At 41.1% G+C, this 24,540-nt stretch overlaps 1 protein-coding gene across 1 annotated transcript in view; it reads right to left on the reverse strand.

Annotated features, from left to right (window-relative positions):
- FAT3 (FAT atypical cadherin 3) overlaps positions 1-24,540 on the reverse strand; it is a 609,567-nt gene that overhangs the window by 98,267 nt on the left and 486,760 nt on the right. Inside the window, exons 6-8 of the mRNA XM_081154333.1 lie at positions 23,768-23,978; positions 13,699-13,838; positions 2,382-2,657 (exon numbers count right to left, since the gene is read on the reverse strand). Of these exons, the coding sequence (XP_081010459.1) occupies positions 2,382-2,657; positions 13,699-13,838; positions 23,768-23,978 (627 nt within the window). The remainder of the gene's footprint in view (positions 1-2,381; positions 2,658-13,698; positions 13,839-23,767; positions 23,979-24,540) is intronic.

Consider the following 24,540-nt stretch of genomic DNA (forward strand, 5'->3'; position numbering starts at 1 on the left):
CTAAAGAGGACTCTGAAAAGTAGAATTAATGAATGCAATGTAGGCATTGTCATTCATCCACTCCATTCATTCGACAAACATTTATTGTCATCTATTATCTGTCAAGTTCCAGGATGGACTTTGGTGGTTCAATATTGAATTAGATGCAGTCCCTGCCCTCAAGAACCTTATAGTTGACTGGGGAATGCAAACAAGCAAGTAGACAGGCATAAGGCCCAGTGGTAAGTCCAGGATGGGAGTAGTGAGAAGAACTTCACTTCCCATTCAGCTTCTTGAAAGAGGTAACAAAAATACGTAGAAGTGGGCCCTGGCTGGTGTTGCTCAGTGGTTGGAGCTTCAGCCGGTGCATCAAAGGGTGACAGGTTCAATTCCCAGTCAGGGGTGCATACCTGGGTTGCTTTGCGGGTTCGGTTCCCACCCCCAGTTGGGGCGCTTGGGGGAGGTAACTAGACCATGTGTCTCTCTCACATTGATGTTTCTCTCTCTCTCCCCCTCCCTCCCTCCCTTCCACTGTGTCTGAAAAGCAATGGAAAACATATTCTCAGGTGAGGAATAACAAAAAAAAATTAGTAGAAGTGGTAAAATGGTGCTAGTGGTTGTGTGGTGCATGTATTTCAGGCAAAAAGAACAAACACATACAAAGACCCAGTACTGAGAGAGAACCCTGTTTACTGGGAAGATGAACTGAATCTTAATTTCTAAAATGTGAGACCCCATTTTTGACTTCACCAGAGAACCTGCCTGACTGCTTTCAAGTTTCCTGTTTTGCATATGGCAAAAGCTTGCAAATAATCAATCCTTTAACTCTAACTACATGATTCTGCTGTAATTTTATGGAGCACTAATCAAATGTGCCCTTTCCATTTGTTCAATTTTAGGCTTCATAACTTGAGAGATGTGAAAAAATTAAAAAAATATACTGAGAAGAGCCATCAAAGGGAAGGGGCTTTTCAGAAATGATACCTAGAGGGAATGAGCAAACTGACTAAAGTGTGTGGTTTGGAGAAAAGCAGCATAAAGGACTTGTTTGCTCTAAATATTCAGTTATGTAAATGACAATGGCACAGGGGAACAAAACTGAATTTTGAGTTTGTTAAGGAAAGAATGAACAGAAATGACTTGAAGAATCATGAGAATGGAGTTAGTCACCGGCATAAGGTTTCTGCCCCTAAAAAAATACATTCAAAAGCAACCCCGGTGAGTGTGCTGAATTTCCCTGTCTGTAGATCGCCTGTCACACCTAAGGACCAAGCTGGAGTCTGTACTTTGGACTTACTGCAATCTAAGTCTGCTCCAAGTGAATACCCAAGGGTGCAGGGACTTTGTCTATTTTACATCTTTAGTACCTAGAACAGCGTTTGGTACACACTTGGTGCTGGAGAAATATCTGTTGAACGGATGAATGGTGGTCAGAGGGATGGATTTGATGATTCCTGAGTCCCTCTTCTGTTCCCTGGAGTCTCAGCTGGAAACCATAGCTGAGGGCATGGCACTCAGGTTTCCTCTTGTCCAGGAAGATTTCCAGACTTGGGAAGGAAGAGCAGCACTTTGACTTTCAGCTGCTCGGGAAATGGTAGCGTCTTGATGTATTTAAAACCAATCAGCACACAAGACTAAGCCTCTGCTATCCCACCTGGTCTTAAGGAAGTCAGGAGGGCACTGTAGACAGAGGCTGTGCAATTGCCCATAGGGTTCTTGGGTGGTTAAAGTGACAGCTTTTAGGTAAAAAACTAATGAAGGATGCTTTTTATTAATCTCTACTTCCCAATTATGGAACTATGCAAACTCCACTTTAAAATTAAAGCAACTTCTACATAATTTGAGGCCCCATGAACCCGAGTTCAGGTTCAACGCTCTCTGCAGGCTTCAGCGTGTTCTGTGTTCTCATTTGTGCACTAGCATCTCCTATGAGGTCCAATGCCGGGGCAGTAAGGAATAAATGAATTCTCTAAATGCTTTCAGGGACTGAGCATTGCATAGGCTGAGTAAATGGTTACCACTGTGATCAACTTCTCATGGAACTTCTTTTAAGCTCTCCCACAAAATCTTCTGGGTGAGAAGCAGTACTATCTGCACTGGGAGATTTATGGAAACATGGGCTGTTCCCCCCTCTCAAGTCAGTCTGTCAGCAGCATTTACTGAGCAGCCACTGTCTGTCGAATTCATCTCATATTTCAGTTTGGCAAAAATGTGGAGTCTCTGCCTAACAATAGTAATTCCTTACTGAAATAAAAAGGCAAAAATGAAGGCAGCCCTGCTGTGAAAAGACCACACTGAGCCCTAGTTACAAAATTGAGGGGCCCTGTATGTCTGGAGACTAAGGTGTGTGCCGTGAGTGGCCAGTGAGCCCGCCAGGAGTCAGCTAGGCGGGCTGCGCCTACCATCACGTTGAGGATGTGCTTGTCCTGGGCCTCGTGGTCCAGCCGCTCGGCAGTGTAGAGCACGCCGGTGCTGGGGTCGATGCGGAATTTCCTCATGCTGGCGGAGTCAATGCTGCTGTGGACAGTGTAGCTCAGCTTGTGCTTCTCGTCTCGATCGGTGGCCTCGATCTGCAGTATCTCTGTATCTGGGAGCACGTCCTCGGAGATGGTCACGTCGTAATTGGGCTGAGAGAATTCTGGGCCATTGTCATTATTATCCAGCACTTTGATGAATACCTATAGTTAAAAGAAGAGAAGAGTGGTGACTGATGCCAACTCCCTCATCGCTAACATAGAGCCCCCGCCCTCTTTCTTCCCGCCGTGTCTTGGATCCCAGTCTGGAGCAGCTATCTCAATATGTAGGGAGTTCTCCCATGAAAACACTCTGTAATTAGACGCTGACAATAAACCAGGAGTTCGCAGTAGCAGGAATGTACACTACGAGCTGATCAATATTCTCACTATTAATTGAACAGCTGAGCCTGCCCCCAGGGTGTGATAATTCCACAGGATTACTTGAGGCACAATGTGAGAGATCACAAGGTGACCTCAGTGTGTTCTGTTCCTATTATCTTAAGTTCCTGTTATATGCTCCTCATAATTGACTTAATGAGGAGGCAGAGACGGAACGGGAACAGGAACAAAGAAGAGGCTGAGCAAAGGGAGGAATGGACGCAGGGGTGGCGACTGATGTCAGGGCAGTCAGAGCTCTTCAATGGCAGTGTCCACTCTGCGGCCCTCCTTCAGACTGGACATGATATCAAAGGACATGTCCTTAAACAAAGGACATGATAGCTAAATACAAAGTTCCTAACTTGTGTTCCTTTATAAATCATTTTGTTATAAACACTTTCAGGCCGATATAAAGAACCCTTGTGTATTCATGGCTCAGCTTTGACAATAACGAATTCAGGGCTAATCTTGTTCCATCGCCCATGTTATTTTGCAGCCAGTTCCAGCCATCATGAAATTTCGGTGTGTGTCTCTAAACGACAGGGACTCGCCGGAAATACACGCCATACCGTTATTGCATCTAAACAGACAGAACTAATCCCTTGTTGTCATTAAATATTCAGTTGGTGTTCATCTTTCTATAATTATTTTTTAAAATGTGTTATATATGTTTGTGTATATATATATATTTTCATAGTTTCTTTTAATCAGGATATGCAAATAAGATCCAAACATTGTGTTTGGTTGATATGTCTCTTAATTTATAGATTTTCCCCTGTATTTCCTTGCAGTTTTATGCTGTTATTGTTGGCACTGAACAAACTAAGCCATTTCATCTTTAGTTTCCGCCGTTTGAATTTCACTCATTCTATCCCCATGGTTTTTTGCTAAATTGGTAGTTTGATGTAGGAGACTCAATTATATCCAAATTTAATTTCCTCACCCTTTTTTGGACAAAAATCCAACATGAGTGATACAATGTACTTCCATCCGGAGGTATATAATACCTGGTTCTCTTTCTTGTTATGTGATAGTAACAGCCATTGACGATCATTACATGCATAACATTAATTCATTAAAAATGCAAAATGGTAATGTTTTAACTCTATGATTTATTCCTCACTTATTAGCTAGAACAGCTCTAAAAAGAACTATTTAGTTACTCTGAAGCACACTTCCTGTAGCAACAGCAGGATACTTCTTTTCCTCTGTTTATCATTTCAAAATAATGAATTGGTTCTTCAGCTCCTCCCAAAGTGATCAATGAAGTATTTCTTTTCAAGCATCGTTATGACCGACTGAATTTAATCACATCTGATATGTTTCTGTCCATTAAGGTTACTATACTTACTGATGCACAAATGGCCCTTCCTTGGTCAGTGAGAGCCTCTTCAAGTTGGCTCTTACGATCTTGCCACACAACTCTAGTAGTCTTTGATAGCTTACTTGCTTTCCAATAATTTCTATTGGCAATTTTTTTCCAGGGTCATCTTGTACATTTTCTAACCCCAGTCCTGAATTATTCATTTTTCCAAAAAGTATTGGTTACTTTTTAGTTAGAAAAGACATTTAGGGAAATTGGCATAGTTTTTTGTTGTTGTTGTTGTTAATCTTCACTCAAGGATTTTTTTCCCATTGATTTTTAGAGAGCGAGGAAGGGAGGAAGGGAGGGAGAAAGATAGAGCTAGGGCTAGAGCTAGAGCTAGAGCTAGAGCTAGAGCTAGAGACATTGATGTGAGAGAGACACATCAATTGGTTGCCTCCCACACTTGCTCTGACTGGGGCCAGGGATCGAACCTGCAACCCAGGTATAAGCCCTTGAACCTGAGACCCTTCAGTAAGTGGGGCAGTGCTCTAACCACTGAGAATACTGGCCAGGGCAAAAGTTTTTGTTTGTAATAATTATTTCATGAGTTGGTATTGATAATTCCAATTTAAAATTACGGCATCAAGGTTTTTACTTAATTTCATCCATTTTACATTTGTATCTCCATTTTCCCATGTTGAAACCTCTCATGGTCAATGACATCATCATAATTATTCATTGTTTCGTTTGAAACACAGGAACAAGGCCTCAGCATAACAACGCCAACATTGCCGTAATTACATTACAATTATGGCCATTCAAAACAATTTAATATTATTTTACAGTTATTTTTGTCCTCAGAATATTTCCCGCTGGGGATATACAGTCAAATTAGTATCTTTAAAGTCACTTAGAATAGTTCTTCTCAGTGTAGATGTCCTAACAACTGAACACATATATAAATTCATTTGCTTCCATTTACTTTCTACTTCTAGACTTGTTTTTTTAAACATGTAATTTTGTTTCATATTATATGTAAAAGTACAAAAGTCAAATTTACAAAAAAGGTAGTCAAAGAAATTTAGCTTCTGTATTCCCCTTTCGTCTTGTTCCTTCCTCCTACAGATAAACAGCTTTTTAAAGGTAATGTTATGCTTTATCCATCTATTTTGTTAATATAAATACACTATGCACACTTCCCCCAACGTGCTATTACACTTCACATTATATCAGTGGTTCTCAATCGGTGATGATTTGTCCCCCAGGAACATTCTGCAATATCTGGAGACATTTTTGGTTGTTGTTACCGGGGGAAGGAGTGTTCCTAGGATATAGTGGGTAGAGGGCAATGCACAGGACAGTCTCCCATAACAGAGAGCTCCCTGACCCAAAATGTCAACAGTGTCTTTGCATTATATCCTGAAGGTCAGTCCACAGCAGCTTAGAAATAGTCTTCCAACGTGTAGAGAGATATATCATAGTTAATTCAATCAGTCCTCTACTGATGTTCATTTAAAACGTTTCTTATTTTTTCTCTTAAAGTGTGTAATAAAAAGCCTTGTGCCATGCACGTCTTTTCATAATTTGGCTAACATATATTTGGGGCACTAGGTTTGGGATTGCTGGATGGAAGGAGAAGTGCTTATACAGTTTTGGTAGCGATTTCCATATTCCCCTGCCCGAAGGTTTTATCATTCTGCATTACCACAGCCACACAGGGTGGGACAAAGGTAGGTTTATAGTTGTGAGGACATAAAACACAGACCTTATTCTATTATTACTTATCAATTATTGTATTATTTTCTATGCGAACAACTGTATACTACTTTTACCCCACCCTGTGTGAAAGAATGGCTGTCTTTCCACAGCCATCCCAACGGAGTATGTATGCAGTAAAACTTTTGGATTTTTGGCAAATCGGATAGATGAGAAATGGCATCTCAGTACAGTTTTCATTTGCTTTTCTTTTATGAGTAAGGTTGAGCATCTTTATCTTTTTATTTATTTAAGAGTCATTTTTGTTTCTTTTCCTGTTAAAACTATATCAGATCATTCTTTTATGGGTGAAATGAGCTTTTCCTTTATTTTTGGAAAGTATGATGATATAAATTGTGAATGTTTTCACTTTTGTCATTTATTTTTATTTTGCTCATGGAGATTTTTTTTGCCATGCAATGTTTTTTATTTTTATGTTCATGTAATTGAATACATCAATCTTTTCCCTTGTTGTTTCTGGACCTTAAGTCATAGTTTAGAACATTTTCTACATTTCTAGGTTATAGTGAACACACTCATTTTTTACAAATAGCATTTACATGTTTCCTTTACTTACATTTCCATCTCTAATCCATTTGGAATTTTTCCTGGTATATTACGTGAGGAATGGATCCAGTTTTATTTTTCCCCCCACATGGCTCTCTATTTATTTCAAAGCCACTTTTTAGATCATCACTTCTCCAGCCATTTAAGAAGCCACCTTCATTGTATACTGAATTTATTCATGCAAATGGTGTACATTGGACTTTTCTATTTTGATCCATTGGTTTACCAGTCTTTTCATGCATCAATGTCAAATGTTTTAATTGCAGAGTCTTTCCAGCACATTTTAATTATTTGGAAAAGTTGGGCCCTTTCTTTGTTTTTTGCAGGGTTTCCCTGGCTCTTCTTGCTATTACTCTTCCAACTGAGCATGAGAATCAACCTGCACAGCACCTGACAAAACCCGAAGCACTTTTAAGTCAGGGTTACACTAAGGGGCACTGGTTTCTTTATCACCGAGTCTTCCCATCCAAAAACACAGTTTGTCTTTTTTCATTTGTTCAAATCTACTGTTTTGCTTTTTAGAGGTGTTTTAATTGTTCTCAAATAGGGTTTGAACACTTTTTTAAAGTTTATATATGTGCTGTCTTAACTGGAGTCTTCTTTTCCACTACATCTTTTTTCCATTTATTTTGGCTATAAACGTAGGCTATCGATTTTGCTAAGTTAAATTTATAACCTGTTACTTTGCTAAATTTTCTGATCACTTTGCAGTAGTTTTCCCATTCACTCTTTTGAGCTTTTTAGATACATAATTATTCTACATACAAATAGGTATTGTTTTACCATTTTCTTTATAATCCCTGTAACAGAAATTGCTTCATTTAATTGCACTGACCACTACTCACAGCACAATGTTAGCTGGTGGTGGAAATGATGATATTCTTGTCTTACTCCTGACTAATGAGATTGCCTTTAGTGATTGCCCTAGAATGATAGGCAGGCATTTGGGTGCATTCTAGAAGATTTACTTTTAAAGATAAATTTAGCCAGACCATGGTTATTCTCATAACTGCACTTTGGTCCAGATGCGCTTTTTTGAGTGAGAGAAGAAGGGCGGTGCTCTGACCTCTGCCAGGACCACTTGCCCGTGGGGGTGAGCCTGACATGGACACAAGCTTTGTCTGTAGTCCAAGGCAGTAAAAGAACTGAGAAGTGTGCCTATAGAGTTTGGTATTGTTTTTTTATCCCCACTGTACTTGGAAAGTCTACTACATTCTTTGAATGTCAGTTCTTTCCTTTAAAAAGTTCAAGTTAACTTAGTCAAGATGCTAAAATATTTGTGTTCACAGAAGCAGTTATATGAATGGGGTAAAGAAGTCATTCCAGCAGTAAGCCTGCCCCGACCTTCATGAAGTTTCAAAGTCGATGTGCCCTTGAAAAGCTTGCCTCTTTCTGCTTGCTTTGTCCTGAGCCTAATCTACAGTCAGAACAAGTGTTTCTCTGTAAAAGACTTCCTTTTCCTCATTTGCTTTTTATTGCCACAGTTGGGGCCATTTGTGAGCTCCTGAACTAACAAACAAAGCAAAGTAACTCTCAAAGATGCTGTGTTCAAAATAATCAGTGAAAGGCCTAAGAAAGTACAATGGACTCAGAGCAGGAGGAAACCTGAATGTAGGAAGTCCCTTCAGAGTTGGCTTCAATGCTGCCCATCACACACACCCTGGCTTTGCGGCTCCCCTAAGCGAAGTCTGGGTGGATGCCAAGCCTGGCTTTGCAAAGGCTCGTGGTGGGAAGCTCATGGGGCGAGTTGCAGGGTAACTCTCTCTTGTACGAGAACCAATTAAGTACTAAATTACTGAAATTCTGTTCTGCCTCTGTTGGCATTTCAAAACCATATTTAAAACAATCTATAGTTGCGATATCAAGGGTCATGCCCCTTGTATTTTCCCCAAGGTAACAAGTTTTGTTTTTGAATGTATAAATATAAAAATCACGTCAGTTTTGTGTTTGTTTTACAGTTTATAAATCTGTATCATCTTTGTTTCTTAAATTTTATTATCTCTAATTTACCAGTGTTACGAGAATCAGAGAAGTTAAGGGATGTGCCCATAGTCACAATGGCGGGATCAGACTCCAACCTAGGTCTTATGGAGCCACATTCTGAATTCATACCATTCATTCCATCATCCCACTTCATGTGCACTTACATTACATACACACTAATTATAAAATGCATGTGAACAAATATATGTGCAAATATTATGTACCTTGCTACACAGAAATCCTAATTCACAAAATAGATAACTGACATGACCATTCTCATTTTAGGAACATCAATCATGGGGTTATTCTACAGAAAATTCCCTGTTCCCCTTAAAATTGGAATCCATTTTCAAAAACTGATTTACTCATAAATTGTCAGGCACAGATCTATTACATACTGTGACATTTCTTCATTGTTTTTTTTTTTTTTTACAGAAAGTCTCACATTAGAGTTGGCTTGCTGCCTTATTTTTTTCTCTATATAATTGCACGTGTTCCAGCATTTTCCTAACTTAAATGTATAAGGAAGTTGTAGGCCACTGCCCTTTTTACCTGCTATGGGTGACATGACACTAAAAGAAAAGAAAGAAAACCTTGGATGAGGGCAGTGTCCCTTTGGAGTCCCTTGATCTAGGAGCAGCTTTGGCAAAAGTGGTTTGTTTGTGCCCTCTCCCCCCACCCCACCTTTGAAGCAGGTGTAAGGTAGAGAGAAAGGAGAATACACATTTTCAAGGTAAAGTGTGCTTTTAAAGAAAGGAGGCTAGTAAGGCACTTCCAGCACATCACTTAGAAAAGAGGAATGGAACCCTCTGACTGGAGGGCAAGGCTAACTTCAGGAACGCGGGTTACAGACCTCCCGGCCCCAGAAAACACAGACTCTGGCAGGAAGCCTCTGTGGCCAATCTCAATGAACTGCCTTTGGGGGCCTAGGAATTTTGAAGATTATCTGAAAGTGATTTTTAATCTCAGTTTGGCTTTGGACCATACAAATACAGGCTGATTTTCATATCTTTATAAATCAAACCAGGACTTGAATAAGTGAAGTATATTAAAAATCACAAAAGCACACATCATGAGTCCCTGAATCAAATCAATGTAACTTTTAGATTATTGGGGCATACTATCTCTGCTATCTTTCATAAATAACAATAAAAGCTACACACATATTTTATAGTTATCAGGTATATTATTCCAATTTTAAGTTGAAAGGGAAGGTGCCAGTTATGAACTATTTTCTACTATCCATGACATTATATACATGTAGAAATTGGGAGTAAGTTTTTAAAACCTTGAGATAATTCTTTAAAAATTTTTTTTAATTTTTTTTTTTTTTTTTTAGAGAGAGGAAGGGAGAGGAATAGAGAGATGGAGAGATTGATGAGAGAGAAACATCCATCTGCTGCCTTCTACATGCCCCCCGCTAGAGATAGAATCTGAAACCTGGGCATGTGCCCTGATAGGGAATCAATCCAATGACCTCTTGGTTCACGGGTCAACACTCAACCACTGAGCAACACTGTCCAGGCAAAAACCATGGGATAATTCTTATAACACAAAAAGCACTCAACAATGTTGGCTGGTTTTAGGCAAAGAGAAGACTATCAAAGAGCTATCAAAGGTGACCATCCTGGGAGGGAGCATCAAAAACTAGGAAAAGTCCTTGAAATATGCGTCTGGTATGCTCAGAGTACTTGACAAATTCTACCTGGCTTGATCTGCATTGAGGGTGCCTTAAGGCATCATCCTGCACTTTCCACCCTAGGACAAGTCAGTGTTCAGAATAGTCCTCCATTAAAAGCCTGGGACGCAGTGCTGGATCATCCCAGTCCCCAGAGTACTCAGGCTCTCATTCATTCCTCACAACAACCTGGGACACAGTCCCCATGATACAAATGCTCTCAGAGGCTAAGGGATGGCAGTAATAATAGCAACAGTAGCTAACATTGAGAACTTACTACGTTTAGACCTCATGCTAATATTCTGTATATATATAAACTCATGTAATCCACAGCAATTCTAATGATGCAGGTATGAGTGCGCCCATTTTATAGATGAAAGGACTAGAGTGCAGAGAAATTGACCTGTGCCTGCTGGAGGGGATGCAGCTACTAAGTGGTGGAGCAGGGATTAGAACACGGATTTATCACTACAAAGGCCATGCTGTCAAATGCTCTGGTGTATTATATAAAGTACAATAACATCCTTCATAAAATCGACAACTATTTTATGCAGAGGCCCTTGTCCACCTTGCCAGGAGGTTTTGTAGATGGTGGGATACTTTTTTCTTCCATTTAGAACATCTGCATCTTTATAACTTGAACTCCACAGAACCTTTTTATATCTGTTCTCACACTGGGGAATCTCAGTGAGGAAAACAATGTTTGTCCATCACCAGACAGTGTAGCTCTGAGGCACAAGAATCCTGCGAGTCGGCACAACAGGCAAAACTGAAGATGAAGGGAAGAGTTTCCGCACAGGCAGAGATCCCCGAGGCTCAGATTTATTTGACATTTGCCAAGTAAATTTCCATGTGTTGTTTATGGCTGATTGAAACTTGTGTCACACCATGTTTTATGATTCCAAATGAACAAAGTAGAGAAAGGTTCCCAAAGGAAAACTGAACAGGTGTTTTGGGGCTACGGGACATTTATTTAGTTACATGGTGAGGGTATCTGTTTGAAGGAGGAATCATTGGGGTCATGGGCTGGAGTGTTCTTTATAAAAGAAACCTAGAATGCTTTTCTCTCCCCAAACATCCTCTTGTAAAAATGTCCTTGACACCGAGGGCTTTGGCTGACTCAGAAGACAGCACTGTCACTACTGCCGGAGGAGCTGTGGCAAGTGTGAGCAGAGGCTGGATTCCATGGCAGAGGCCGGCGGGGTATCCAGGCCCGACACAGCCCTATAGACAGAGTAATGGTTTTTTGATGGTAATAATGATGACATATAAGTTTACACTTAGGAAACTGTTAGTTCTCACTTCCTGAGAGGGTCACTGCCCTGGGGATACAGAGTAACCCAGAAGCTTTTGACAAGAAAATCTCTCGATACCCTTTATTAACATGCTTAGCTTGGCCTTGCCAAGGGGAAGCTCCAAGTTCTCTCCGATTCTCTACTTCCTTCCCCACTGCTCTGGAGATCATTTGTCTGAAATAAAACCAATGAAAGTGGGACTTGAACAATGCTCACATTCAAATTCTTATATGCTTCCATATTAATTTTTTAAAAGTGGGTATACATTAGTGACCTGGTTTTAAAATTCTGAATCACTGTGACCTCAGGCATCTAGTACAGCTCCTAGCACATAATATGAACTCAATAAATATTTTTGAAATAAGTGCTGTTAAGTGATTTCTCATTGGGTCCTAATGAAATTCTAAAATAAAAGTTTCATTGATAATTTTTTTGGATCACATGAATCGGTTGTATGCCCTGGACCCAGCATGCCTGCCATATAGGTCCTGTTGAATATGTAGTGTCTGCCATGCATTCACTTTTCTAAAAATCTCTACAGCATCCTGGGCACACTGAATTACCATTTAATTCAATTATTCTAAAACTCTGGAGAAAAGTATGTAACTGAATATGGTTCCATGCTCTATTTGTATTTTACTCCAATATGCCTTGTGCTTTTAAGTGGTGCTAAAAAGCTGAGGTTGGATATGCTAAGCCATGGCTAATTTGAACAGCCTAATTCAAATTCTCATTTAAAGTGAATTAGCACTAAAGACTTAGCAATGCTGCAAGTGGGTTATTTTATATCAGGCTGGGGGCTTTGTTTTAGATTGTATGACCCCTGTAGGATGTCAACCACGGTGTCCTTTTCTGGTGTCTTGAAAATACTCTGAAACAGTACAGATTCAGGTAGGGTGGCTATATAACTTCTTGTCCCAACTGGAGCAATTTTAAGTTAATGGCACACAATTATATCAGTGCAGCAGGGGTGAATGGGACTGTCTCAGGCCAACAGGGTCACAGAGTCATCCGAGACAAGGACCAGGAGGAGTCACACGCTGGCTGCCTTGTCCAGTGCATGTCACTCCCTTTCTGGGTTTCAGCTTATTTACATGAAAAGTAAAAGGGCTGTACAATACTAATCTTTATTGTTTCTTAAAATTTCCACCATTCTATGACTATGATTAGAGTCAAAGGAGTGTCAGCACAATGTTGAAACCACTTCAAGCTAAGAGGCAGCCGCACAGACAAGCACGAAACATTCCTCGCCTCGTTCAGACCGCACAGTTACAGAGGCTGACATCATATTTTAAGTAAACCAACAGCGGCTTCCTTCAGGGTTGACAAACATTTCATCTTCACCACCTGAAACCTGCGTTGGGGAGGATTCCGAGGACATCTGGGCGCAGCAGGGACAGCTTCCAGGGTCATGGGAACAGGAGAGAGAAGCGGGAAGGGGGGGGGGGCTAAGGTCTCTCTGATGCCAAAATACAAAACAAAACATCTTCTTGTCCCTAGGGTGAATCTGCCCACGTGACACCAGCACCGTGCTCGCCTCACCCAGACATTTCCCCTCCTCTGCCTCAGTGCCCTTCCACGGCGCCCGAGCAGCGGAGCAGGAGGGCCCTGGCCCGGGCTGCGTGGGAGCCCCTAGGCTGTGGGCGCGGGGCCCAGGCCTCAGCGGTCTGCACGCCGCGCTCCCGGATCGGGGGGTCCCACAGCGCAGCCAGAGCCAGGCCCCCGGCACACGGCGAGACGGGAGATGGGAGCCGGGGCACCTAGGTCTCAGGCCTTGTTTTTATTAATGCCGTGTGACCTCAGCTATATCACTCACCTGACCGTAGCTTGTAAATGAATTTGGGCTCTTAGGTATTTTCTAGCTCTAACTTACTGTGACTAACAAATGGGGTGCAGAATATCACGGTGTATTAACTCAGACAATAGAGGCGCTCTCCTCTTTGTAAATTCGAGGAAAGCTGACTTTGTTGTCAAAGAGATAAATCTACAGTAAATGATCAGGAAACAAACACGTCTCACTCTCCCATACATGAACAATCACGATTTCTTGAAAGAAGCAGCTGAGTTATACAATACCCTTGACAGAATCTTTTTTCTAGGTTGTTTTCTCAAATGATTCTTTTTAAACACTAGAAATCCATGGATCTAGTTTACTATGTCCAATACACTTTGTAATTGCTTACAACTCAGACTTGAGCTGACCTTTTGGCAATTCCACTATTTAGCAATTTGACGTCTTACCTGAGTGACAGCAACATTTGTCCCATCGGTGACTTCCACAGTCATATTATAAATGGACCTCTGCTCTGCATCCAAAGGTTTTGCAATGACAATGGTCCCGACACCCTTCTCTGCGTCAAAAGAGCTGTCAAAATTCCCCCCTGATGATTTCACAAAAACAACATCAAATTAGCATACCTGACAAGTTATTACATGTATTGAAGCACATAGCTTTAAAGGGAGCTCTTATGTAATATTTTTTTTGACAGGAATCCTTATGTTTCAATTTTGTACACATTAAATGGGACGTATTTATTACTAACTTAATTCACATTTTAAAACACAGCCTCTAGAGTACATAACAAATGTCACCCAAAAATAATGTATTGCAAAGAAAACCTGAGCACTAATGCTAGAGTAGTGAAGCATAAACTGACTCCATAGAATATTTAGAAAGCTAAAGGCCCATCAACCCCTCATGGCTTCTGTGCTAGGAATTTGTTAATTTTTTTGCTTTTGAAAAGTAGATTAAATTCTAAGTAAACAAATAGTCCAGTTATGATTAACAAAAATGCATAGACACTCTTCAATCTATTCCAGGGTTGATGGTAAACATTTGGTTACTAGAGTTCTGAGTCCCTCAATTTCATGTCAAAAATGAAATGATAAATTCTGGAAAATAAGAAAAAGCAAAAAATAAATAAATTTCATATTAAAATTTTATATCTGCAAGTTAGAACATTTATAGAAATGTATTTATGCCATTTTGACAATGTGAATTATTTTTCTCCCTCCAAAGTAGAAAGTCTATGGGGGATTTATAAAATGAAAATCAACTTATAAAACAATTAAACAATTAATATAAAATTTAGAAAACTTTACTTTTTCCTTCCTGGACCAGGTATAATCCCAATCTGTAAATGATGTGCTTAAGACAACACAGGCTTTATAAAGTTATTATAGATGTTTTCCATCTCTGTGAACCAAAGTGTGGTTTATGATCATTCCAAACTGAAAGATTTATTTTTAAGGCAAAGAGAAGATAATGGTTTATACCATTTACATGCTGAAACAATATAAATTAAATACCAGTATATGTTCCAAGCTCTATTTATTTTTGTCTGAAATTTCATGATGTCAGTTTTGTTCCTGGGCAGTAATTTTATTTAACCAAAGCACACAGAGCAATGCATTTACTGAATTTCCTATTTTAGAAAAAAAATCTTGGCTTCTTGTACAGTCTACATTCTTTTCATTTCATTCTGTTGATCAATGAACACGACTATATGAAATTTCTACGATATTACAATCACAAATGAGCAGATGAGTTCAGGGAAAGGAGAATTTTACTTGAATTACTAGAATTTGACCAACGGTGACATAAAATAAATACAGTAACCTCTCTGCCCCCCTTATCCACAGGGAATAAGGGGAACTCCTTAACTAGATGCCTGAAACCCAGGATGGCACTGAACTCTGCATACACTATGATTTTTCCTACACATACATACCCATAATAAAGTTTAATTTATAAATTAGGCACAGTTAGAGCTTAACGACACCGACTAATAATAAAATAGAATAATTCTAACAATACACATTTTGCAATAAAAGTTATGTGACTGTGGTCTCTCTCAAAATATCTTGCACTGCGCTCACCCTTCTTGTAATGCTGTGAGATGATGCAATGCTTAAGTGAGGTGAGTGACAGATATTTGCAGAGCGAGGTTGACTGCAGGTAACTGAAACCACAGAAAGCGAAATCATGGATAAGGGGGGGACTACTGTAATATGGTTAATTACAAAAAGCCTGGTCCTACATATTTCAAATACTTACTGCTTGCAGCTGTCAAATACACTTAAGATTATTTAATTGCCAGAGCGAACATAATTGCCCTTGACATTTAATTAAAGTTATGGAGATACAGGGGTACCACAGAATTGCTTGGAGATGATATAATTTTCAAGAATTTCATCTGAAAAGAGACTCATCTTCCAATTAATATCTTTAACTGATTTACTGATAACTAAATGTTAATACCAAAAAAAATCTTTTGAAGAACAGGGTAAGGAGAAAGAAAAGAAAATCTAGGCTGAAAAGGGGAAGCAAGTCTTAGGTCACCACGTCTTCTTCAAGGGGAATGTTTATGTTGATAATCACGTGAAGTAAAACGCAAAGCTGATCCAAGTGTCTGGAGTAACCATCTTAATGAGCAAAGGAAAATCACTTGCTATCAAGCGGTACCTTCTGAAAAAACTTTGCCACAGAAACTTGCAAAGAAAGAACATAAACTCTCCTCGGACCTGTGTAGAAAAGAAGATAAGAATGCAACTTCTCAAGATGTTTCTGGTGGGTATAAAATCATATTTTAGGTCACATTTAAAATCAGTTTTAGAATGTTGTCTTAATCAAGATATTTACAGTCGCTCCCCCTTATCTCTGATTTAACTTTCAACCGTGGTCTGAAGAGTAAGTGGAAATTCATAAATTTTAAATTGCTTGTCCTTCTTAGTGTGATTAAATCCTGAGCTGTCTAGCTCTGTCTTGCCCCCCGCCTGAGCCATTCCTTTGTCCTGTTTATATAAGTTTTATATGTCTCCCGCCCCTTAGTCACTTAGTAGCCAGCTTGGTTATCTCTAACTTGCATTCAAGCAACCCTTATTTGACTTAATAATGGGCCCAAAGTGATGCTGGCAAGTCGGATATGCCAAAGAGAAAGCAAAAGGTGATTCATTTAAGCAGAAAGGTAAAAGTTCTTAAGGAAGGAAAAAATTATCTTATGTGGAGCCTGCTAAGATCCATGATAAGAGTGAATTTTCTATCTGTGACATTCGTGAAGAAGGAAAAATAAATTTGTGCTAGTTTTGCTGTTGTACCTCAAACTGTAAAAGTCACGGTCACAATCAATGGTGAGTGCTTAGTTAAGATGGAAAAGGCATTAAATTTGTGGAGAGACGACATGAACAGAAATTGTGTTCTGAGTGATGGCTTCATTTTGTGCCAGGAAGTACTGAGCAAATGCAGATGTCAGCAAAGGACCCCTGAAACTGAAACGAGGGACACCATGCCATTTACTGCAAGAAAGGGGAGGTTACACAGGTTCAGGATCAAGTTTACACTGAAAAAGAAAAATTACTGGAGAGAGAAAGGCCACCTTCACATAACTTTTAGTACAGTATATTGTTATAACTGTCTTATTTTTATTATTAATTATTGTTGTGAACCTCTTACTGTGCCTAATTTATGAATTAAACTTTATCATAGGTATGCGCGTATAGGAAAAAACAGTATATGTAGGGTATGATATTATCCAGTTTCAGGTTTCCACGGGGGGTCTTGGAACATATCCCCCGAGGACAAGGGGAAAGGACTACACTTTTTAAAATCTGAGGACACTGATTGTTTTTCCTTGGGGAGGTGAGGGGGGGGAAAAGAGGTCACCTTTCAACATCAATTATTTTAGAAGATGAAAATTTGTAGATTAAGGCAAAATAGAAATTATGCAAATTATAAGACACTGATTCAGAGCACATGCAAAGATGCCGGTTTCAGTTACTGTTTAAATGGGGCAATCCTATATGTTCTCCTTCACCTGCCTGAGACTCACGTTTTCCTCGGGGCCCTGTGCAGAAATACATCATCATTTCATGCGCTTAGTGGCATAAAACGGACATATTTTACATATGGCATGGAGATTGTGTGCTTTATCATTAGTTATTTTTCATATCAAATAATATTTCTCTCTACTTTTAGGGCTGTGAGTTTTTATAGTTCTCTATCTTCCTCTGTGTGTGTATCTCCTTCTTTCACCTTTACCATTTAAATACTCTGGAACAGAAATCTCTAAAGGGGTTGGGGAGATAGACAAAAAATAGATCAAGGAGCACTTGAGACAGCCTGTGAAGTCTTTCTCAGCCCATCAACATGGCTAACAGCCATTGATGATCACCCCCAGGGCATTTGCTCCCGCTTAAACCAAGATTTCATGTAAAGCAAGGTTCCCAAAATCTTCCCTGTGTTTTAACATGAATTTCTGACAGGGGACACAGAATCTAGACCAGCAGTTCACCATCAACCCTCACACAATTTAATAACCTACCACTTATGCATTCCCGTCTCATAAAGGACTCCGTCTCTCTCCCCCAGGGCTCATTTTTCAGGCTCCCTTTTAGCCTGAAAGGTGATTTCATTTCATAGCAAACCATGTCCAATTCATCTGGGGTGAGGAGATCAAGTGGAAGGAGTCCACTTTCACTAGCAGCATTCCGTTTAGACAAGATGTGCTTCCTCAGAGCCAGTAACGCAACATGCAAAGCCGAGTGGGCTGCTGCAGCAGCGGGAGCTCAACAAAAGGTGCGGGAGGGGGCACCGCCGAGCGGGTCTGAGTTTCAACAAAGAGGGGACCGCAAAAGTCACAGCCCGAGCGTTGCTGCAGGGGTGTGCGGCAGAGATGGTTAAAAGCGAGGTTGTGAACAGCCCACATAACAGATAATTCATGTCGGGGACAACTCTCTGTGACTGTTTTCCATCAAGACAGGTATAATAGGGTAAACAAAGAGCAGAGGAGGCATCTTGGATCTCTATTGGATTCTAAAGTTAAACAGAGCAAGTTGGAATGTCCTAAAAATCTTTTTAAAACGGGGCAAGAATGAAAATCCTTTGAGCCAGCAGCTACTGCTTGAATGTGCTGGGCAGCAGGGAGTTCAGTCACAATTTAGACAAGTTTTTCTCTAAGGAAGGGCACGAAGCTTCGCCATCTCTCCATGATGAGCCCCAGTGGTGACTGTCCCACTGCTTCCCTTTTAGAGAAGCTTCTGGGTCCCTCCCTGAGCCTATGATTCTATTCCCTCTCGGTGCAATTGTAAAAATATCAACCAAGCTAGTAGTCACCAAGGGGGAAGTGTTATTTGAGAAGCTTCCAAAACACTGAGCTGCTGCATCTCAATGAATTAAGGGAGTCGTTCACAAGCTGTTCATTCAAGTTCCGCGTGTACACGGGACTTAAGGAAAAATGCTAAACACCAGTTACGGTTTGATCGTGAATAATTTTCTGCCTTGGAAAGAAGCAAGCACAGCACGGGGCTGAAAAGGGTGTTTACATGGAAGGCAGGAGATGCAGGGTGGAGGTCAGGAAACAGTGGTAGGAAGGAAAATCCCTTCTAGAATCTTATGTAAAATTCATTTTCTTAAAACAATGAATTTAGAAAGTACTGTTGAGGCTTTTTACCATTTTCCTAAAATCTCTTCAGGTGTGCTCCCTGGCCTGTCTTGTTGCTTTGGAGGAAAGAGATGCCTGTTTGGGATCAAATTAGGGGCAGAGTGCAGAATAGGAGAAATGAAGTATTTGATGCCAATTGAATGACTGAGCAAGCGTCACCTTGACGGAGAGATAGCTATATTAGAAATGGTGCACAGACATGGCTTCTTTCAGGAGGGGTGGGTAAGAGTTTTGTGATAAAGAAATATGGCCATTTGGTTAGAGAAGACCCAGGGATGTCCAAGCTCTTGTCAGAGAACAGAGCTGTTGCTAGTGCTACCAAAGAGTTTAACTTGTCTGCTTGATCCAACCCTAATAAGAGAGGGCTCCATTGGGGACAAGCTTCAAGAAGGCAGGTGTTAGCTTGAGACAGAAGTATCTAAGAACCCTCAGTCTGCAGAAACCGAGGACAGTAAGCATCCAGGCAGTCTTTATCTACTGCAATACAGAAAGGTATTTCTGCTAGAGTTGAACCTATGTAGTAGCTCACACCATCAGAGAATTATTTTCAAAGAACAGCCTTTCTCCTCTTTACACATTGGGTGAGGCAAATAAACAAAAATATTGTCATTGTTTACTATCTACAAGAAACACTTTTTCTAGCCTAAGTCAGGCCTGAAGCTAGAAAAGTGGGTGGCAACATCCCCCATCAAGCTGTGGGTGAAGAGGAATTATTAGAAGTGTGTAATAATGGTGGCCTTTACAATACAAATATTTGCCATTGGGATAAAGGTATGGGGACTGAACGGTGAACCACAGTGTGTGCACATTAGAGAGTATGTAAATCACAGAGCTACTGGGTTGAAATTAGAGTCTCCTGGGAAGTGTGAAGATGCGTGATAAAGACACAAAGGATTATGGGTTAATTTTGTTCCCTTCATTTTTTTCCCCTTTTAACACACAGAAGGAACATGCTGTGCGTTGGGCTGTTTAAACACAGAACAGCTGAAATTTATTATGTTTCCTTTTAATAACAGCTTTCTTAACTAGGTTACAAGTTGGGCTTCTGTTTCTGGAAGCTAAGGAGAGTCTAACTGTATAGCATCTTGTGAGCAGTGGTCTCTTTGGAGGCACAAGAAAGTGACTGACAGATCCTTGGTGCAGGAAGTCCGGGCTTGGGAACAAAAGCATGCTGGCCATACCATTTTTGTGAATTCATATCATGGTGGGAGGAAAGAGATGCAGTTAAACAAAATTCGGGTAGATTGTAACTATGGAAATGAGGAGAGTACTCTCAGGGGGAAAAGCATGCTGAAACACTATTTGTGCTCACTTAATGAGAATTCATCAGTTACAGCATTTGTAAGCTGTAAGTGCTAGACCAGGATGTTATAGTCTCTGTAACCCTAGTGTCAGTACAAGTGTCTGAATGTACTAGGTTTATAATGGAAGCGAGCCTTGACCTCCCTTGGAAGAGTCATAGAGTGTTTACCTAGGCAAGACCTACACTTTAACCCGAGACCTCATTTCAGGTGCATGCTGACGGTGTAGGCCTCGCATCTATTCTTAGCATTCAATTATAGTGCACCGGTACGCGTCTTAACCCTTGAGAAGCACTCTTCCCTCTCTCTCCCTTCTACTGTTAGCTTGGCCTAGGAAGATGCTTAGGTAAGGAGGAAGGGAAGAGAGAAGAAAGTTTCAATGGCTAAGGATAAATAGGTAAGAAATCTCGAAAGTGAGGACGAAACATCTGAATATGATAAAGAAAACAATAGGTTTGTAGAGAAAGGGAAAGATGTCAGCAGACTGAGAAAAAAAAAAAAGACTCTGTTAGGTGAGAAAGGATTTTCAAAAGGGGGATTTGGTGGAAGAGGGGCCATATCTATACTGAAAGCAACCAGCACCTGGGGAAAAAATCTTACTTTTGCAGTGAAATACAGAGTTGGTGTTTCAAGATGTTGTTGGCTAGATGTGGGGGTGGAAATAAAATCATGTTCTGTTTGGGCCTCCGGCTGAGTAGGTTTGGTTGGTAGGAGAAGCTTGGCTAGATGTCTCCAGATCCCCAGTGAAATCTCTGTGATGGAAGCATCACAGACCAGAGGGACAATCCTGTGGTCTTCATTAAAAGAGCTACTCAGTACACTGACACCAAGAGGATTCTATAGGAAGAGTATAGCACTTAGAAATACAAAGATGGAGAAACAGAAAACTGATACCATGATTTTGATAGTGATCCCCAGACATATATTTGGAGCAGCCTAAAGGGCCTCCTTCTAGGGAGGGCTCTCATTTGCAAACTTCCCCTCTGATCTTGGTGCATTCTCATTTGGTCAAATGTGGGGTGGTTGATATGGCTGGGAATACAATGGAAGGTCACACTGACTCAGAGTTGGCCTCAGGCGGCTTCACAGGGTTAATTGGCTACCTGGGCCATCTCCATTGGTCACCACTGTTTATTCCACACACCCTCAGTGGACTGCCACAGAAGGAAAGAATGGAGAGACAACGGCCTTGACCTTAAGGTTTAAGAATGGAGACAGGATAAACACGAATGAAAACACAACAGCACTAATAATGCTGAGATAAAAACATGCAAGTAAGGTAACATGCAGCACTACTAGGCATGCTTACCTACACACAATCACATACATACACATGCGGGAATGTTAAGGAATTGCAAAACCAACTTGGCTAACTTGGCTGGTTAGACTGAGCATCAGCGAAAGGTGTGCTTGCAGAATTTCTGAGAGTGGGTGGGGAAGGTGGTGGGATGGGCTGAGGAACAGAAGGTTGCATGCATGGGTCACACAAGGGACAGAAAGCAGTGTTGTCAGGTTGTTGAGGTGCTTGCAAACTGGACTGTCAGGGAAGAAGGGAGATAAACTCGTGGCTGATGAGAGAGGGTAGGTCCTCCCACAGCTCAGGACAGCACCCCAGGAGCCCTGTTGCCTACTGGGTTTTGACTGTACTCTCCTTTGGGTTATTTAAAAGAAGTCACTATCACACATGCCCTTTGAGGCCCGGCACCAGTGACACATGTTGACACTGAAATGCACTTGCTGGGACTCCAACTGGGGATGATGGTGAAGGAATCACCAAAGCTGATAGCACAGACAACCAGGCGATGCATATATGCAACCCTTTGTTTCACCAAGAAAGAGGAAGCTGCATCAGATAATAGCTTAATGAGCTGAAAATTCCTGAGAAGAGACAGACATGGAGACACCTTTCATGGATCAGAGGAGCTTGCATTTCAAATGCATTAAGTGGAGATGAAGGAGTTGAAAGCTTGGAATGAGGATGGTCATGTACAGGGCGCTGTGATTAATGCCAAATAAGTAAAACAAAGACTTTCTACCATCACTCCATAAAATGAAATATGTAGAAAACAAGCCTTTTCTTTCTGGGAGTTCAGAGGACCCTCTACTGAGGTTTGATTGGGGATTATGGGGCATTCTTTTTCTGTGCCCCATTAAAACAGATGTGGAATGTTCTAAATGATTTTCCCAGATCCAACCATTCCTGGGAAGAGAAGCAGGTTCCTGCCCATCCTTTCCAGGCAATGACATGTGGAAGGAAATGATTCCCCCAGACCAGCAATCTGGAATCCCCGCCTCCCACGGAGAACCGTGGGAAGTCAGCTCCAGCTCAACCAGAGGCAGATCCAGGGCTGGCACACGCTCTCCCTTCTCTCCTCTTAGCAACAGCATGTTATGTTTCTTGGTCCTCGGCACTTATTTCCTTTCCACCGCCTCTCCCTGCAGGTCTGTTGAGGGCAGTAATGCTGTTTTGCCCTCTCCTTTTGCAGCCTGGCGTGCGTGCTTGCTTGCTTTCAAGGAATTCAAAGGTTGGCTCCCAAGGTCTATCCTGCATGCTTCCATCTGCTTTTTCTATTCAGCTCTTGAGGGAAGCTCTCACTGGCTATATATCTCAGTTCCACTTCCTGCCCTTCCTTTTGTGGAGAGCAGCCAGGAAACTCTTCCTGGTGGGGTGTTTTGGTCTAGGAATGGCATTACGGCTACAAAACAGACTCGTTGGGATATGTTTTAATTTACTTCTCAACTGGAAAAGGCCCAGGTAAATAAACCAACCTACAAAAAAGATGAAAAGAAAACAACCAAAAGCCCGCACTACCTCAAAAACAAAGAAAAAAAATGAAAAAATAAATCAAAACAACCCCCACCCTAAATCCAAACCCCGTCCAACCTCAAACAAAAGAGTCACTGGATACGAGTAATGCAATAGCTGTTAGAGGCATGTATGAAGTCTGTGGGCTGCACTTCAGCCTGTCACAGGCAGTTATGAAAGATGTAATTTAATTCGCTTAAAAAAACTGTAAAAGGCAGATTGGATAGCTGTATTTTAGCAAATGTGTTTGCACTAAGGGTACCTTCTGTTGAACAGTTCTGCCCACAAGCTGTCTGTAGAATATAGAACATCTCTCGAGCATGCTTGCCACCTTGAAGCAGGGCAGTCGGGAGCAGAAAAAAAAAAAGAACAGAATGCAGAAAAAAGGTGAAGAAAAAGAGAGAAATGAAGGACAGCAAGTCTAGTACCATCAATACATTTAGAAATGAGATTAGCCAAGTGTGACAATAGAATTTAAATGACACACGGAAAGACATTAAGATTGCAGTAAATAACGTACTATGGAAAATCCAGCCAGAGAGCACTTTCTGTTCAGCTTGGCTACAGAGTCGGAACGAAAGCACAGGTCTACTATTCATTTTACTGGCTCTTTTGCATTCCAGCACTATACATGTTTTAATCTGAGCACTGATCATTAGTGGTTTTTGTTGTTGTTTTTGGTTTGTTTGTTTGTTTTTTTTCTATTTGCTCCAAACAGCAAATGACCACATTGCCCCATACAGCTCTGGAGGACTCAGACTTACCAACTATGTCAAACCACAGAGGGGTGTTAGCTGGCTGCACAGACACCACCCCCACAATCTCGGTGACTCTATCGCTTTCCATGACTGTGAAGTTATAAAATGGCTCATCGAAGGTTAGCGGTATAGGTGAAGGGGGTGGTTTCTTAATCCATTCAATGTGGAGGCGGGCCGTGGAGGATTTCTGTGGGCGCCCATTGTCCACCGCTTTTATCTACTCACACACGGAGAGAACACAGAAAGATGTCTGAGAGCTCGGACCCTTGTGGAAGTGTGGATCTGTCACTCATACATTGTCGAGCTGAGCAACCATACTCATCCCAGTGTCAGCAAAGGGGAGAAAGAGTGGAGATCTGGGGAGAATGAGCTCAGGAGTTGGGGGGGAAACAACTTGGTCGTGTGGGGGTCCCGTGCCACATTTGCCAGAAGATGATTTGGACCACAGCCAACTTTACAGATGTGAAAAACTTGAAAAACAAATGTTGCACTTACGGTTTTTAGCATTTTATGTTCATGAATGATAGTTACATGAGTAGAAATAGCTCATTTGATTCTTTATACCTCTGAGGGTGATGCTTGAAAGGAAATACAGTACACTGTGAATCTCTGCTTGGGTGCGAATAAAGTGTGTGTGCACAAAACTGTGCGTGTGCGTGTGTGCGTGCGCGTGCGTGAATGGTCATGTTTTGCAGCTCCTTTCCTCTGCTTTCCCCTGGAGAAGGATTCCACTCACACAGAATCCCAGGTAAGCGATGGGGGCAGGTGTGGCAAAGGCA

The sequence above is a fragment of the Miniopterus schreibersii genome (assembly GCF_964146895.1).
Source record: "Miniopterus schreibersii genome assembly, chromosome: 12".
NCBI lineage: Eukaryota > Metazoa > Chordata > Mammalia > Chiroptera > Miniopteridae > Miniopterus > Miniopterus schreibersii.